We start from the raw sequence: 17,098 nt of genomic DNA, 5'->3' as shown, positions 1-17,098 counted from the left end.
TTCTTGAACTATTGTTCAAGAAAATCGGTTCAGCCGTTTGAAAGTTATCAGCTGTTTTCTAGTTACTGTAACCTTCACTGGTCGGGGGTGTTGAAAATTTTTAATTTACACTTGTTGTATGAGTGAGTTTCTGAAAATCGGCGACTCAGCATAACATTTCTAATCAATTTAGAGTTCTGTGATTTGGACCAACTATGCGATAAACACCATGCGGAAATTATGCAAACTGCCGAGAATTCGTTATATTTGCAACTGCATAGTAGGTATAAATAATACTTGCAAAGCAGTGGAACAATTTAATCGGTGTTTACAATGCGGTGATTGCTTTGTGTAGCTAGTACAATCTTATAATGAACTAGATTATGCCCGCAGCTATGTCCGCGCGGATTTATCTACGTTTTTCCCGTGGGAACTCTTTCCGGAACAAAAACTAATCTATGTCCTTCCCCTTTTGTCTATGTCCTGTATGTTAGTTTGTTAATGTAACAAGTAATGTAACAAGCTAAGCTCATTCCTATTGCCACGATCATCAACTTTTGAGTTTCAAAATAGGTTGACCATACTTTTGAAACATTGAGACTGCAAAATAAAAAACTTCAACATGGGAATATTGACAGAGACAGAGGTTAATTTTTTTTATTACTTATTTCTATTTCCAATTTATCCAAATAGAGCCCAAAACAGGTTTTTTCTTTTGTAATTTTTGCTTGTTTTTCTGCTGTGTGCGCATCACACTGAAACTAATGAATGGGTTTGAAATCAAATCCATGCTTATATTAATCAATAGATATAATATTTAACATGTAATACATAATATAGGTACAAAGGTATATTTATTTCTTCCCTAATAGTAACAGGTGCAGTTTTGGTAAGAAAACCCAAACTTCTGAGTGCAATGCAGTACAAGGTTTCATTATCCTGCAGAATTTCACGAGGAAGGTTTATATTATTGGAGGCTTATATTGTAATTTGTGACATAGCCATGCGAAGCTGGGGCTTGTCAACTAGTTTTAGTTACCGATCTAGTTATATTTTATTCTCATAAATATAAATAGTTCGCAAATTAGTAACACCTCCAAATCCCATTTAACCACGACGACAACTAAGCTGACTTGTACTTTTCGATTTATATAACATCTCTTTTATAATAGGACGCCATTTTGTATTTATTAACGTTATCTAGACGTACACGCGTCGTAATAATTAACTCAAACTTAATTATTGTGTGTATTTTCATCCGATTTCAATTTAATATGTGAACAAAGGAAATCGATTAAGCTGCAATATAAATCATTAAACATAGTCTGTAATACAACGTTAACAATTAACGTTACAATTAAAATTCAATGTATTGTATCATATTCTTTTGTTTTGTCTAGTTTCCAAGAACGGGATATCTCAAAATAGTTGGGACAAAGTTGTAATCTACGTGTTGTCAAAATGATTGTAGAGTTTAACAAGCCCTTTCCTAAACATAATTTATAAATTATAGCAATTACAGCACTGTACAGAGTTTCATTAACTAATGCAATATAAATTGGGCCATCTATATAATTTGTCAATTTGGAATGTTTGCTTTTAGTAACGTATTAAGTAATAATTCGTATTAAATAAGAATTCAGACTTGTTAGAACTTCAGGTAGACTGATTTATCTGCCATTTTTAGAAATCAAGAAGACCGGTCATGTTAACCACACAAGTGAAAAACTGCTGCTGGCGATCACGCGACCTATTTTATATAAAGTATATTAGAATAAAGAATTTGGCATAGTAAATTTATCAGCTAAGTGGCCTTCGTAACCAATAATAGCGATAATTTACAGAGCTGCTGAGCACACAGTGACACAAATTAGTATGCGCAAAAAAAAATCGCTATTTGAGTAACGATGAGCCAGCCCTCGATGGGTCACTCCTCTGATAACCCCTGCACGACGCCTTCTCAGACCTCCGACACTCTCAGATGCAAAGAGGACTTCACCCTTCTGCGTCGCGCCAGTCTATAAAGGCAACTGGCGCACACAAAAGAAACAGTCCATATTCGTTCTCCGCCGATGATGTTAATCATTTACGCGGACGAGATCACAATATCACATTAGATCGCACAGCCTCGCCTGCAATGACACTAAATAAATCCAGTAAAGTGTCTTCGATATTTTAAAAATCCCTCCATTTTTCAAACGCGCACGCGCGGTTCTTTCACTGTGATTGGTCGTGAAACGGAACGTGAAGGTTCAACAACATGAGTGTAATGCAAAACAGTGTCACTGTGACTGTCAGTCGTGCTACGTGCAATAGCAAAGGGAGCATGATTGTTGTGTCGAACAGGCTGCCTTTTATTCTGAAGAGAAATGAGACAACCGGTGAATTAGAGAGAAAGGCCAGGTAAGTCTTAGTAGTAAAAACAAACACATTCAGTGTTTTTTCAAGTGAAATAATGAATTCACTGCGTAGTAGTTATATTATTAAATGCCGGGCGAGTCCTGTGACCTACAAATCCCTTTTTAAACCTATTCTAAAAATATAAAACCGGTTATTTTGTATTGATCTGCTATATTTCAAACAATTTTTTCATAATAAGTAAGTTTTATAGACTCATCAAACAAATACCTATGCAGTAACATTGGTAGTTGGTACCTGAGAAAATGTTTAAAAAATATAAAGTATATAGTTGAAAATCGTTACTTATAATATTAAAAGAAACTACTGATACCATGACTATCATGTACTAATCAGTAACATAAATACTAACTGTTTTAGTCACAAATATTCGCCTTTCGATTATAACCTAAAGGTGTTTCGCCGGTCGAAGCAGCGAAATGTTTCGGGAACATTCGCTAAATCTCAAAAGCATACACACCGTAACTATAGTAGGTAGTTAGTTGTTTTTTGCAACAGCTGTTTATTGTTTTCTAATTTCTTGCGATATTTTACATAGGATAGCGAAACAAATATGTAGGTACGGAAGCAATGAAAAATCAGCGATGTTTATTGAACAGATACCTACTAAGTAGCTGAATGTACCTAACAACCGAGGAATCTTTTTTGTTGAATCAATTTTCCCAAAGATAATTTTCAATGAAAACTGGTAGGTTAAGTAATTTGTTAAGTAGATAAGTATTGTTAAATAAACAAACCTTGATCTTGAATCAAGGTAAGTATCTGCTTGTATTGTGGCGTCACCTTATTACAGTTTAACTAAAATTTTATTCATACTATGCCAGAATAAGAAGGTACCTAGAATAATTATGTACATTGTACATATATGTATATCTATGTGGTAATACCTACCTAGTTAGCTATCAGTTATCTGAATAATAATCAAGTACCTACCCCAAGTAGGTACCTACCTGCATCGATGTACATATCGATGCCTACCTGAATACATCGATGCCTGATTAGGTTTAAATTATTTATCCGATGTTCGTTATGTGTGACTGTGACATAATATCTACTCGTAGGTACGGTAGGTAGTCCTATTATGACATATCGGAGCTGAATATGATAATGTATTACAAGGTACTTAGAAGTATATTATAGTAAGTACATACAACTACCTAAAACATATCTAGTTTCTCATATGTATTTAGGATATGTACCTAAGCAAAATTGCATAAAATAAAATCTCAATTGTTAAGACATCCTCAATGTCATCTTCATTGGCTAAATAGGTAGGTACAAGTAATCCTTGAAAGTGTGTTTGATATAGTAGAAGAGGTATGTTTTTGATGTACCTACCTGCCTAGGTACACACTTCGCAACGGAGAGGAAGGTCAGGGATAAAATCAATATTTACCTACCTAGATATGATACGATTTCCTGCCTATAGGCATCCCATAGGTAACTAATAACTTGGTAGCATTCACAGTGCCCTAAAGCGCTGAAATGGTGCATTTTAACCCCCGACTCAAAAAGAGGGGTGTTATAAGTTTGACGTGTATCTGTGTATCTGTCTGTAGCATCGTAGCTCCTAAACGAATGAACCGATTTTAATTTAGTTTTTTTTGTTCAAAAGGTGGCTTTTTTTTTTTTTGTTGACGCTGGGGAATGCATTTACGCATCCCCCCCGGAGGGAGGGTATGTGGGAGTCGCCGGCCGAGAGGCGACCGGAATACCCACTAAACCCCAGCGGCGCTACTGCGCGTCGCCTGGCGACTGGGTCACGGGAACGGCCGAAGCAAACAACCGCGACCCAGCCAGCGACGTCTGCCAAGGCAGACCCTCCACCGGGGACCTGCTCGGTCCCCATCGACGCACCTCCGGGACGCACCAACGAAGTGCGTCCCCCGACCTTGGGACGCGCACGTCGCCCGCGTCCCATCCTCCGCTTCATCCACTGTGCCCTCTGCTAGTCAGAGGGACACGCGGAGAAACCTCCCCCCCTGCCAGGTCATTAGCCATAGCCAACAATATCTCCGAAGAGAAATTATTAACCATGTTACCGGGGCGCACCGGCCCGAACACTGCTCTTCCCCTCGGACGCATCCAAAAGGGACCAGCAGCATCCAGGCACACTGGGAGGTTACCTGGCTGGCGCCCCTTGATCGAGAGTGTTCTTAGCTATTTAATATAATTGAAGAAAATCAGTTCAGCCGTTTGAAAGTTATCAGCTCTTTTCTAGTTTTCTTGTAGAGGTTTGTGTGTCGGGGGTTTTTAAATTTAGAGTTATAGTTCTAAAATTAAATTGACACCGACCGCGACTGCATCAGCACGGCTCCTAAGCGCATTCTGCAGTATAAAGGTTCGATTATGTCTACAGACATTGAGCGTGCCAGACAATGACGTGCTGTAGCTGCCAGAATAATATGTAGATGACTTCCCATGCGCGGTAGTGAGCACTTTGGTCTTATAAGTGGGAGGTCCCGGGATCCAATCCCGGCAGGGAAAATTTGGGAATTTATAATTTCTAATTTGTTTCTGGTCTGGTCTGGTGGGAGGCCCCGGCTGTGGTTAGTTACTACTCACCTTACCGGCAAAATCATGCCGCTAAGCGATTTAGCGTTCCAGTACGATGCTGTGTACCAGAACTGCTGCGATCAAAGGCAGGTACGGGTTTCATAAAACTGCCCGCCTTCCAAGTTAGACCGCTTCCATCTTAGACTGCATTATCACTTCCCACCAAGTGAGATCGCAGTCCACGGCCAAGTTGAAAATAGAACAAAGATAGAAACAAAAAAAAGATTCATTCTGCCTATGACTAACTTGATAGCAATCATAGCGCCCTACAGCACTGAAAGCGTGCACTTAGACCCTGAAATTGAGTAGACAGACAGACAGACAATATCGACTGCAGCAACAAGGCTCCTAAGCGCATTCTGCAATATAAAGGGTCGATTGTATCCATCTACAGAGAGCGTGCTACACAATATGTGCCGTGGAAGACAAAATAATATTCTTTTCTCCCACTTGCTCGGAAATTACTTCATTATTTAAAAAATGTCTATCGACTCTTTTCTGAACATCATGATCAACCCATTTCCGCCCCACTACTGGGTACGGGTCTCCTCTCAGAATGAGAAGGGTTTTAGGCCATAGTCTGCCACGCTGGCCCAATGCGGATCGGCAGACTTTACACACCTTTGAGAACATGGAGAACTCTCAGGCATGCAGGTTTCCTCACGATGTTTTCCTTCACCGCTAAAGCAAGTGATATTTAATTGCTTAAAACGCACATAACTGATAAGTTAGTGGTGCGTGCCCGGGATCGAACCCCCGACCTCCGATTAATAGGCGGACGTTCTAACCACTAGGCTATCACAGCTTACTTTTAGCTTTTCTGAACGCCTGCCAGCAATTTCCAAGAGGACAGTAAATAATATAAATTGCGTCAGTTTCATACTGGTAATGTGCTGGTAACGAAGTTCTAAATAAAGTAGGCAAATAAAGCGTTAATAGTTCGATTTGTTATCGAGAAAGACGTCGCGCCTTAGCTCCGCCGGTGCGCCTTGCGCCTTAGTTTCAGTTTTGTTTTATAATATTATTTTTCCTTGAGCTTTTTCTTTCATCTTCGTGACATTTCTTAGTAATGATAGGTACCTACTTGGTACAGTACCTACTTTATAGTAAGTGGATATGTTCGCTTACGATGAATATAGGAAGTTTTAAAAGGTTTATTTTCAATTTTTGCGATCTTTTTAAGAAGGTGCAGCTATTGTTAGAAAATCGGTAAAAGATATATGACAGTAGTTACTGAAATCCTTAATTTTGATGATGGTCTTCATAATAATAATTGAAATGTGTGCTATGTATGTAGACAGGTAGGTAGGTATATTATTTGCCGTATAGTTGCGAAACCCCAAAGACATGACTATGATCTGTATAATATCTTATAGATAATATAACTAGTGACGTTTTTCCACGTAAACTTATTAGCACGTACCTACCTCTTAACCCAATCACATACGAATGCTAATCCATCGTGTGAATTTTTAGAACTATTATTAGTTTTACTATATTTAGTTACCTTATTCCCTTTTACAAGACTATGCAACGCAAAGGAGTGTCTTTTGTGGATAGATATCGAGGTAGCTGTACTCAGCTTTTTAAAAGTAGAACCTTTTAGAGATACGGAAGAGAAATTTTCTGGGCTTCCAGAGTACTTGCTAAAGTAACTATCAAGAAAACCCGATTTAACAATAAGGGATTCGACTCCAAACGCCATCGCCCCTACGCCAGTCCACTACCACTTCAACTTCCTGATAGGCCATTATTTACGGGGCAATACTAAAGGAAGCTTATGAAGTCAGAACAAGAAGAAATTGCCAGGAGTCAAAGATGACAGCTGTAGTTATCTGTGGAGTATATCAAACTGTCTCCACTGAAGCCTGTATAGTGATAGATATGATTGTCCTAAAAACGAAAATTGTTAGATACACAAGTGTAAATTAAAAATTTATAACACCCCTGACAGGTGAAGGTTATAGTAATTAGAAAAGAGTTGATAACTCTCAAACGGTTGAACCGATTTTCTTGAATGATAGCTAAGAGTAAGAACACTCTCGATCAAGCCACCCTTTAAACAAAAAAAACTAAATAAAATCGGTTCATTAGTTTAGGAGCTACGATGCCACAGAAAGATACACAGATACACACGTCAAACTTATAACACCCCTCTTTTTGGGTCGGGGGTTAAAAATGTTGACTATTAGACATGTCAACACAACCTTGTGGCCAAGCCTCTAAACAGTCATTATGCAAGCGGTTCGCAGTTCGATTTGAATGAGCCTGATGTTAACGATAGGTAAATTATTACGAATACTGTTTCCACCCGGTTAGTGGGAATTTTCCTTTCTCGTTTGAATTGCACATTTTCATTATTACTTACATTATATTTAGCTTATTTTTTGGGTTCCATTCCTACCTACAAAACTTATAAAAAGGTACCATGGTACGACTTTTATAAGAAACCAGCACTCTTTGCAAACTGGCATATTGCTGTCTCAAGAGGCATACTGCTAGGGCCCGCCATCACTCAGATGTCACAGACGGAGTGCGATGGAGAACATGTACCTACCTACCTAATCTTTTTGATAAGTTCTACTTATAAGCTCAGCTTTATGTACTTTGACCGTTAAAATTTGTAGGTAAACTTACCTATACCTACTTACTGAAAACACTCACACAGAAGGACGCGCATCACAACTGCGCGCGTCTGGGCTTGCCTTGCACCGCGTTGTGCTGCCCCACGTAAATAATATTCTTCTTCTGAATATTTTTCTTTGAGGTGTTTCTTTGATCTTTTGAAGCTTTGTCTGCTGAACTTCTTGAAGAATCTTTGAGAAGAGCAACCGCCGAGTTTCTTGCTGGTTCTTCTCGGTAGGAAAGGCATTCCGAACCAGTGGTAGATGTTTTTGAAGATTCAAAAGAACTTGTAAAAGTCTAATTGAATAAAAATATTTTGAATTTGAAAATTTGAATTTGAATTTGAACAGATTTTGATGAGTTCTGTTTCGTTCCAGCGCCGGCGGTCTGGTGACCGCTGTGGCGCCGGTGGTGATAAGAGGGAAAGGCATCTGGGTGGGCTGGCCCGGCATTCACCTGGACAATCCAAACGAGAAGATCCCCGAGTCCGATCCCAATGACAAGACGCCGACTGCCGGCCTGCTATCTAGTAAGGTGAATATTTTTTTTATACAAGTATTTTAAAAAGTTTTCAAAAAACCCGACTCTGCGCTCGCACATTACAGCGCATAAAATCCGCCATTTTTTTTAAATTTATGTAACCACTATCCAGTGACTCTCAGGCCATCAAGACGAATCTAATGACGTAGATATTATTTACTAATCAAAATCGTTTGAGCTTTTGAGGAGAGACATAGGAACGGACATACATACCTACAGGTCAAACACATAACCATCAAAGGATGGTTATGTGTGCAGGACAGCGGCGAAGCCCAAGTGGGGGCCGCAGTCGGGTAAAAATAGATTTTTTTGTCCTAAACAAAGATATAGACTGTTTCCTCTGTAAAAGTAGAGCAAATCAACAAAGTTAGTAACCACGGACACAACATATTATATCGAGGGCTTAGGCATAGGCAGGTCAGGATAGATGCCGTACCTAAACCGTGACGGTCATCACAACAGCAATGACCTTAAATACTTACTGAAACTTGATCCTCTTTATCCACTTTATAGTAATTTGTGAACTGGTTTTGAGGCCAGCACCCTTAGCCTGAGTTTGTATAGTTTCCGAAAATGGAATTCGATATCGAGGTCTCGATACTCAGCGCCCCTAGCGTAAACTTTCTAAAATTAGATTCTGTATTTCGTAATTCAAGAAAATCATCAAAGTTTTAGAATCAACGTACTACGGGCATAGAGTAAATCTAGTACCATATTGTTTCTTTGTACTGTGCTACGGATAGGTATAAAATATAAACGCGATTTGGCCTTCTGTTAGATCGTGACAGACGATTAAACAAACGGTTACAAAACTATTAACCTCTTATTATGTCAACTCATCTGAGTGCTACCAGCGTAACATAAGGTCGGAAACATATTTATAAAACGCCACCCAATCCGTTACTACTCGTTGCTTTTAGCACAACTTACTTGAAGTTAGTCACATAGGAATTAAGAATATTTAAAAAAGTGGTGGTTTTTTATGAAACTACAAAAACGCGACCCAGTGTTTCTGGTCACGATGGTCAGACTATGATATGGCCATAATTCACGTGAGTTTAAGTTTTATAATATCGTGGAAACTCTCTAATTCTCCGGGTTAAAAAATAATTTAATATTACTCCAGATCTTTAAATGTATGTAAAAAATACGTCAATATGCCATTATTGTGTGATTGAAGAACGAACCGACCATGAAATACTTTTTCGCATTTATAATATGGGTAGTGATTGTTACATGATTGATCTGCCCTTTCGCTTCCAACTAGGTCGTACTAGTTGTGTAGATGTGGGAGTTTCTAGTGTGATCCTGGTCATAGAAAATTAGAAAATTGGATATAATTAAGAATAAGGCAACTAATGACCAATCAGTGCGCCGAGCAATAATTGTTGACATCACCATTCCATATGATGATAATCTTGTGAAGGTATCTTAACAAAATATTTAGACCTTCAGCAGTTATATTTTGGTTGTCGTTTCGTTTAACGGTCTTACAGCGAAAAGCTTTCGGTTGGCTGTTGGATAAGGGCCGGGTGCAGAACGCGGTCCTTCTAGAGGCAATAAGTACACATTGTAAGAATGCACGTCACCAAAATATATTTTTGTGTGTAGGGAAGTGTGAATTTGTGTGCAATAGAAATAAAAATATATCGTTTATTAAGCAAATCGTTTCAGTTTTTTAATTCTTTGTTATGTTTGTTTTTATTATTTTATCAGTGCTGCAACATTCAAACTACTACCTACGACACAGTTTACAGAACACCTATCTAAATACTAATAGTATGCGAGGATAATTAAAATTTTCCAGTAAGTAGATATACGTTTTCCGTGATCGTAAATTTTCTAGATAAATATCTAAATAAAGATCCTGTACTTAATATGTATGCCCATAGGTACGGAAAGCAATTAGAAGATAGGTAATTATTGTAAAACCATTATCAGATAACGTATTTAAAGTACCGACTACGACTATCGGCAATAAGGCTTTCACATAGATCAATGCTTCGAGCTCTGTTTTCCTAGACTGAGTTTTATAGTTCCCGAAAATAAATGGAAATTTATGCACAACCTGCGCGATAACTTAGTAAAATAAAAATTTCTTGGCGAAAAGCATAATACTTTTCGAAATGTAAAAAGTCGTACTAGAGGCACTTGTCTACTTATCTACTCGTAGTCAAGTGAATATAATTGGTCTTTATAAAACTTCCGCATCATTTTAGGCTACATCATCACTAACTATCACTAACTAACAATCAGTTGAATTAATGGTCAAGCGTAAACCAATCATCCAAAGAAACGGACACACGGTCTATTAATCATCTTTTTGAGAGTCATCTGTTTTGACTCATCTGGACTTTGTTGGTTACAGATCGTTGCGATTCACGCCGAGCCAAAGTTATTCGACAGTTACTACAATGGTTGTTGCAATGGTACTTTCTGGCCTCTGTTCCACTCCATGCCAGATCGAGCAACATTCATCGTCGACCACTGGAAGGCATATGTCAAAATCAACGAGGAGTTTGCAATGAAGACCATACACGCCCTTAAGTTGCTGAAGGACAAGAAAGAAAAGGATAATGGCCCTCCCATTGTCTGGGTTCACGATTACCATCTCATGTTGGCCGCCAATTGGATCCGACAGCGGGCCGAAGAGGATGAGATAAAATGCAAGCTCGGATTCTTCCTTCACATTCCATTTCCGCCATGGGACATATTTAGATTGCTTCCATGGTCTGATGAAGTGTTGCAAGGCATTTTAGGTAAATTTTGATATTTGCTTTTTTTTTGCTTTTTGGACCTTTTTCGCTACTGCTTATTTCCATTCACTCCTTAACACTATTACTATTTTTGTTGCTACAGTAAGTTACTAAACTTACTGTAGCAACAAAAATAGTAAAATATAGAAACTATTGAATTACTAGCGTTCATATAGAAAATTCATCTACATTCTTGACATCAGTATCACGTTTCCGAGTGATTTTCACATGTTTACTTTTTTCAGGTTGCGACATGGTTGGTTTCCACATAACAGATTACTGCTTAAACTTTATCGACTGTTGCCAAAGAAGCTTAGGTTGCCGTGTTGACCGAAAAAATCTTCTGGTCGAATTGGGAGGTCGTACAATTTGCGTGCGGCCTTTGCCAATCGGTGTACCATTCGACAGATTCGTCTCATTGGCTCAAAACGCTAAACCAGTACTTAACATGAGCCAGCAAATAATACTAGGAGTTGATAGGCTAGATTATACCAAAGGATTAGTGCACAAATTGAAAGCTTTTGAAAGGCTATTAGAAAAACACCCAGAGCATATAGAAAAAGTTGTATTACTACAGATCTCAGTTCCGTCAAGAACAGATGTAAAGGAATATCAGGATTTGAAGGAAGAAGTGGACCAATTAGTTGGAAGAATTAATGGAAGGTTTACGACACCCAACTGGTCTCCAATTAGGTATGATCATAAATGAAATCATTAAAGTACTTACCTACTTAATTTGTTCATAGTGCATTTTACGAAACTATTATGTTAAACTCATCTTTAATATTACAGCAAAATATAATTGTATAAGTATTTATGCAGACGTATATGCTACAATTTTTTCATAGAACCACACCGCATATTTGATATTTATTAAATGCTTGTAATAGATCGAGATAAATTTCAAAACCATAAGGAGAAATACGCATTCAAAATATTGATTAATAGTTAATCTTGATTTGGAGCTCATAAAAAAAAATTATTAGATAAGTATTATGGAATGAGTTTCTTTTCGTCAACCCCCATGATCGTGCTTATTTTTCAGGGTATTTGCATAAAATAAATCGTTTCCAGGTATATTTTCGGCTGCATTGGTCAAGAACAGCTTGCATCGTTCTACCGTGACGCTGCTGTGGCTCTGGTTACACCTCTCAGAGATGGAATGAATCTAGTCGCTAAAGAATTCGTGGCTTGTCAGATTAACAAGCCTCCTGGAGTACTCATAGTCTCTCCCTTTGCTGGTGCGAGTGAGATGATGCACGAAGCACTTATATGCAATCCATATGAACTGGATGATTGTGCTGCAGTTATCCATAGGTAGGCTATCCATGTACTTAATAATATATTGGAAGTGCTTTTATATTTCTTGAACATCGTGATTTTAAATTTTTCCTTTTGTGCGATTTTGAAAAGGTAGGTATAATTACTAATAATAAATAATTAGATGATGTTAGTTTTACCAGAGTTACTGGTACAAACTACGATCATCAATTTGGTACAATGTAAATGACCAATAACCCAATGCAATGTTTACATGAAAATATTTGCAATTTTTTTCATTATGTCATGACTCAAGATTAACGTAATTGACTAATGCAGAACTTATTCATCGAATGGATTTATAGAAGACGTAATCTTAGTAATCAAATCGTAGTGTTTTTCAATTACAGTTAAAAATTTATTTGGTTCTTTACCTTCCGTACCTATATTTATTCTGGTTATATTGATATCACTTTCAGGGCACTTATAATGCCAGAAGACGAGCGCACAGTTCGGATGAACCATCTCAGGCGGAGAGAACAACAGAACGACGTGGATAGCTGGATGATGGCATTCCTCAAAGCCATGGACTCACTAGAAGAGGAAGCGGATGACGTCGGTGCCACGTCCATGCAGCCCGTCACTATTGATGACTTCGATGAATATTTGTCCAAGTAAGTTTTTAGGGCATTAACAACTCCAGAAGTCGACGGGGCGGCTGCATGAAGACGCTTCTCAAAGCCAAGGACTCACTAAAAGAGTGGGTGGATGACGCCGGCGCCACGTCCAAGCAGTCTGTCACTATTGACAACTTCGATGAATATTAATCCAAGTAAGTTTTAGGGTACTAATAATACCAGAAGAGACGATGAGACAGCTAGAAGAAGGCTTTTCTCAAATACCAATGCAAATATGTATACAGGTCGAGATGGCCTATATGTACATACTTGCCTGGTATGTGGCGGGAGCATCGGGTTAGCGCGGGGGCTATGCGGGTGTGCGGGGTGTCCGTATCCCGATTGTCATCTCGACCTGTCATGAACTATACCTAAGCCTTGGATAAATGATTACCTATCTCTATGACCTAAGCTTTTTTATTGACACTTCCTTCTACAACTTAATGTCAATAGGACCTACATATACCTAGGTACCTAGATGTGTATAGTACATAAGAGATCATTGACCTATTGCGGATGAACACATCTATATACTTTGCCAACATATTATATCAGACTCAAAGCTTACATAGTGAGATATGGGGTATTAGTACATCGCGTAATCATTCTGTCAAAGGTCACTTTATTTGACACAAAATAATATGTAATGTATATACATATAGGTAGGTATTCCTTAAATATACCAAGGAAAAGATAAGCAAATTTTAAGTAGGTATATTATATTGAATGCAGTACAATCTTTACTTTTCCTTAAGAGGGGTCTCTCCGTCACTCGCTTCATACAAACGTAGTTCCAATTTCATTTAAATATTAAGCAACCAAAGTCCATGAAATTTTGCAGACATATTCTAGAAACTAATATCTATGTCTGTGGTTTTCCAGATTTCTCTTAAAATATTCGGTTTCAAAGTTACGCGGTCTTAAAAATTTACATACAAATCTTTGAGCCCCTGTAATTTTAAAACTACATATTTTTAGAAAAATCTAAAACACCACAGACACAGATATTAGTTTCTAGAATATGTCTGCAAAATTTCATGGACTTTGGTTGCTTAATATTTAAATGAAATTGGAACTACGATTGTATGAAGCGAGTGACGGAGAGAGCCCTGTTAAGTACCTAAATATTATACTCAATATAATATTGCTATTTATATTGAGTAGATACATCTACTAAACTAGTTTTTCTTTGCCAATTTATTTCCAATCCTACCTTTTCAATCCATTCAAACCAAGAAAGAGTTAAAGTTACCAACCTCAGAGTTAAAGTTTTATAAAAAGTCGGGTGTCTTAGTTAAGTTTAAGTTTTTACACCGAAAAACTTAAATTACTTCTGTTGATTATGAAATTATTACATTACGGCCGGTTCGCTTCTCAAATTCGCTGGTTTTATGTCCATTTTATCAACTTTTACAGATAAGTAAATATAATCGTCTTTTGTATTTCTTCGCCTATTTCAGATACATCGGCTACACGCAGAAGTTGGCTCTTCTACTAGACTACGATGGAACCCTAGCGCCTATCGCACCCCACCCCGACCTGGCGACTTTACCACTCGAAACCAAACACACGCTCCAGCGTCTCTCCAACATGTCCGATGTCTACATCGCGATCATATCTGGAAGAAACGTCAACAATGTTAAGGAAATGGTAAGTTGACTTATTTTTTTTACAGCATTTAATTTTGATGATGGTTGCGATAGTTATAATCATTTCTGATTGGTTACACCCTTTCAAAATATGTAGTAGATTTCAGTTTTTGTATTTTAGATAATAAGTACCTAGACAATTTTTTTTAGTAGTGATTTTTTGAATTGCATTTGTAGATAATAAAAAAAGGAATGTAGTGCCTACCGTCAAAATTGAATAATAAAGGTGCCCACGCACTTGAACTGAACTGCAGCTGAACTGCGCGTCGCGTCAGCGCCCCGCACGATATTCTCTCCAGCCGCGACGCGCGTATGTCACTACCGCGCGTCGCAGTTCAGCTGCAGTTCAGTTCGAGTGCGTGGGCACCTTAAGTAGTTCAAGTAAAGATTTTTAGAATAATAAAAAACCGTGATTACTACATTATTCTTACTTTGATTATACCTAGTTAGTACTCCAATTAATTACTTAAGCACTTAAATTAAAAAAGAAAACTTAAATGTAGGTACGAAAATGCGGTCTTATCGCTAAAAAGCGATCTCTTCCACACAACCTAGGGAGAAAACGAACAACTGGACAGTGGGAGATGGTGTATAATATAAAGTACATAATCAAAGCAGCAAGGCTTGTAGTTGGCTTAAGTTTCACATTCAATTGATAGCAATTAAAAATTAATTAACATTTAGGCCTATTATTTAATCGTTATATCACGTGCCTTAACAAATAGGTGACTAATGATATACTTACTAATTAAAAACAACAGAATCTTCTTCTATATATTGTATAAAAATTACTTAATGTTAGTTTGTCTATCTGTTACATAGGGAAGCATTCGTGCATCGTTCAACTCATTGAGCCGAAACTTACATGCTAAATAATTACAGCTTTCTAGTACTAATAGTTTCTGAGCTAAGCTGCGCACGGATTGACAGACGGACGGATATGGCGAACTATAAGGGTTTCTTGTATACTACGGAACTCTAAAAAGACTAACGAACCTATACCTACCTATTAGTATGGTAAGTACGTCAAATGTTTGCAAAATTAATAACATTGAGCGATAAATAGGCTAACTACCCGACTATCAATGAACTCATAAGATTTGTGTCACAGACCACAGTCTTATCATTATCACAGTCAATATTGATTTGATCCGTATTTGGTTTGTTTGTCCGCGCCTTTTTCCTCAAGAGGAGTGTCCTTCGAGCGCGGCCCATACTATCGAAGTTTGGTTCATATTTGAATACCAAGCGACCAAGCAAAATATACAACACTAGAGGATGCCCGCGACTCCGTCCGCGTTGATTTAGGTTTTTAAAGATCGCGTGGGAACTGTTTGATTTTCCGGGATGAAAAGTTGCCTATATCAATTACAGGGACGCAAGCTACCTCGGTACCTTTCATACGAAACGATCAAGCGGATGAGTATTTAGGAATCCCACGGGAACTGTTTGTTTTTCCAGGATAAAAAGTAGCCTACGTCCTTCCCCGGAATGTATCCTAAGTCTGTACAAAATTTCATTAAAATCGGTTCAGCGGTTGAGCCGTGAAAGCGTAGCAGACAGACAGACAGACACACTTTCGCATTTATAATATTAGTATGGATTGCTATCGGGGTATGAGGCAGCACACCCACACAGTTCCCGCGCTAACGATAGCATGGGTGCTGTGTGGCTGTACGGGCGTCCCCACCCCGATTGCCATGTCAACCTGTTGCGAACTATACTTTGCACAATTTTTTTTGTTTTTTTTTTTTTGTATATATGTAACGGTTATTACCTACTAGCTGTTCCCCCAGCTTCACTCGGGTGTTTGATAAAAAATCGTTAGCCAATTTACTACCTATCCAACGATTTGAAACTCATCAAATACCTTTGTCTCACAAAGATCTCCCTTTCTGACCTTGACTTTCAATGATTGGAATCTCCACTTACCCTATCTCGAGTGACTGGGTGGTTTATTCTTTCGCGGCCTAAAAACAGTTTCTAGTAGACGTCTAATTTAGGTTACGTAACAACCCATTCACCACTGTATTCACCAATTAAACTAAATTTTCCACTCCTAATTTCTTATACGTCAACATGGCTAAGTGGCAATTTCGGCCTTACAATCCACATCCATTATCCATTGAATGACAACAGTAAAGCTTCGTCTAAGATGTTACATTTCATCAACGTTGACAGATTTCGAACGTCGAAACACAATCGTCATAGTAAAATGAATCTAAAAGTTAAAATGATTAAAGTTGAAATCAAAATCAAAATTTATTTATTTTATGTCGGTCAACTAGTGCATCGCCGGTCCAAAATTCCAAAGAACCAAAATTCAGTAGTCCCAATTTAAACTTCGCAAGGTTTCCGCTTGGAGCGCTGGCTGTAGATGTATAGACGAACTTGAGTGTTAAAACAAGGCTGTTATGGTCAGTTTTAAATTGACACTAAAGTATTTCGAACGCTCGAACTCTATCAGCGTTGGTGGGAATTGTAGAATCTCATACATCACATTGAATAGTAATTACTAATTACCTTTATTTCGCATACTCGTACCACATGATTCGTTCGTCATAGATCAATCAGTCTTTGCAGTCAAGTGGCAACCGTGAAGTTTACGTCATTAACTCATTAATAAAATGCAATCACT

General features: G+C 38.0%; 1 protein-coding gene and 1 long non-coding RNA gene across 2 annotated transcripts in view; one reads left to right on the top strand and one right to left on the bottom strand.

The window, feature by feature from the left end:
- The first annotated feature begins 1,712 nt into the window (after nucleotides 1–1,712).
- Nucleotides 1,713–17,098, top strand: part of LOC123869753 (alpha,alpha-trehalose-phosphate synthase [UDP-forming]) — a 23,599-nt gene continuing 8,213 nt past the window's right edge. The window contains exons 1-7 of the mRNA XM_045912754.1: nucleotides 1,713–2,382; nucleotides 7,956–8,112; nucleotides 10,487–10,877; nucleotides 11,120–11,567; nucleotides 11,949–12,191; nucleotides 12,614–12,808; nucleotides 14,272–14,461. Coding sequence (XP_045768710.1) covers nucleotides 2,240–2,382; nucleotides 7,956–8,112; nucleotides 10,487–10,877; nucleotides 11,120–11,567; nucleotides 11,949–12,191; nucleotides 12,614–12,808; nucleotides 14,272–14,461 — 1,767 coding nt within the window. The 5' untranslated portion in view covers nucleotides 1,713–2,239. The remainder of the gene's footprint in view (nucleotides 2,383–7,955; nucleotides 8,113–10,486; nucleotides 10,878–11,119; nucleotides 11,568–11,948; nucleotides 12,192–12,613; nucleotides 12,809–14,271; nucleotides 14,462–17,098) is intronic.
- LOC123869763 overlaps nucleotides 16,801–17,098 on the bottom strand; it is a 5,032-nt gene continuing 4,734 nt past the window's right edge. Inside the window, exon 2 of the long non-coding RNA XR_006796954.1 lies at nucleotides 16,801–16,895. This is a non-coding gene — a long non-coding RNA (uncharacterized LOC123869763). The remainder of the gene's footprint in view (nucleotides 16,896–17,098) is intronic.

The sequence above is a fragment of the Maniola jurtina genome, chromosome 11 (assembly GCF_905333055.1).
Source record: "Maniola jurtina chromosome 11, ilManJurt1.1, whole genome shotgun sequence".
Taxonomy (NCBI): domain Eukaryota; kingdom Metazoa; phylum Arthropoda; class Insecta; order Lepidoptera; family Nymphalidae; genus Maniola; species Maniola jurtina.
The sequence above is the reverse complement of the archived record's forward strand: the minus strand, read 5'-3'. Positions and strand labels throughout refer to the sequence as shown.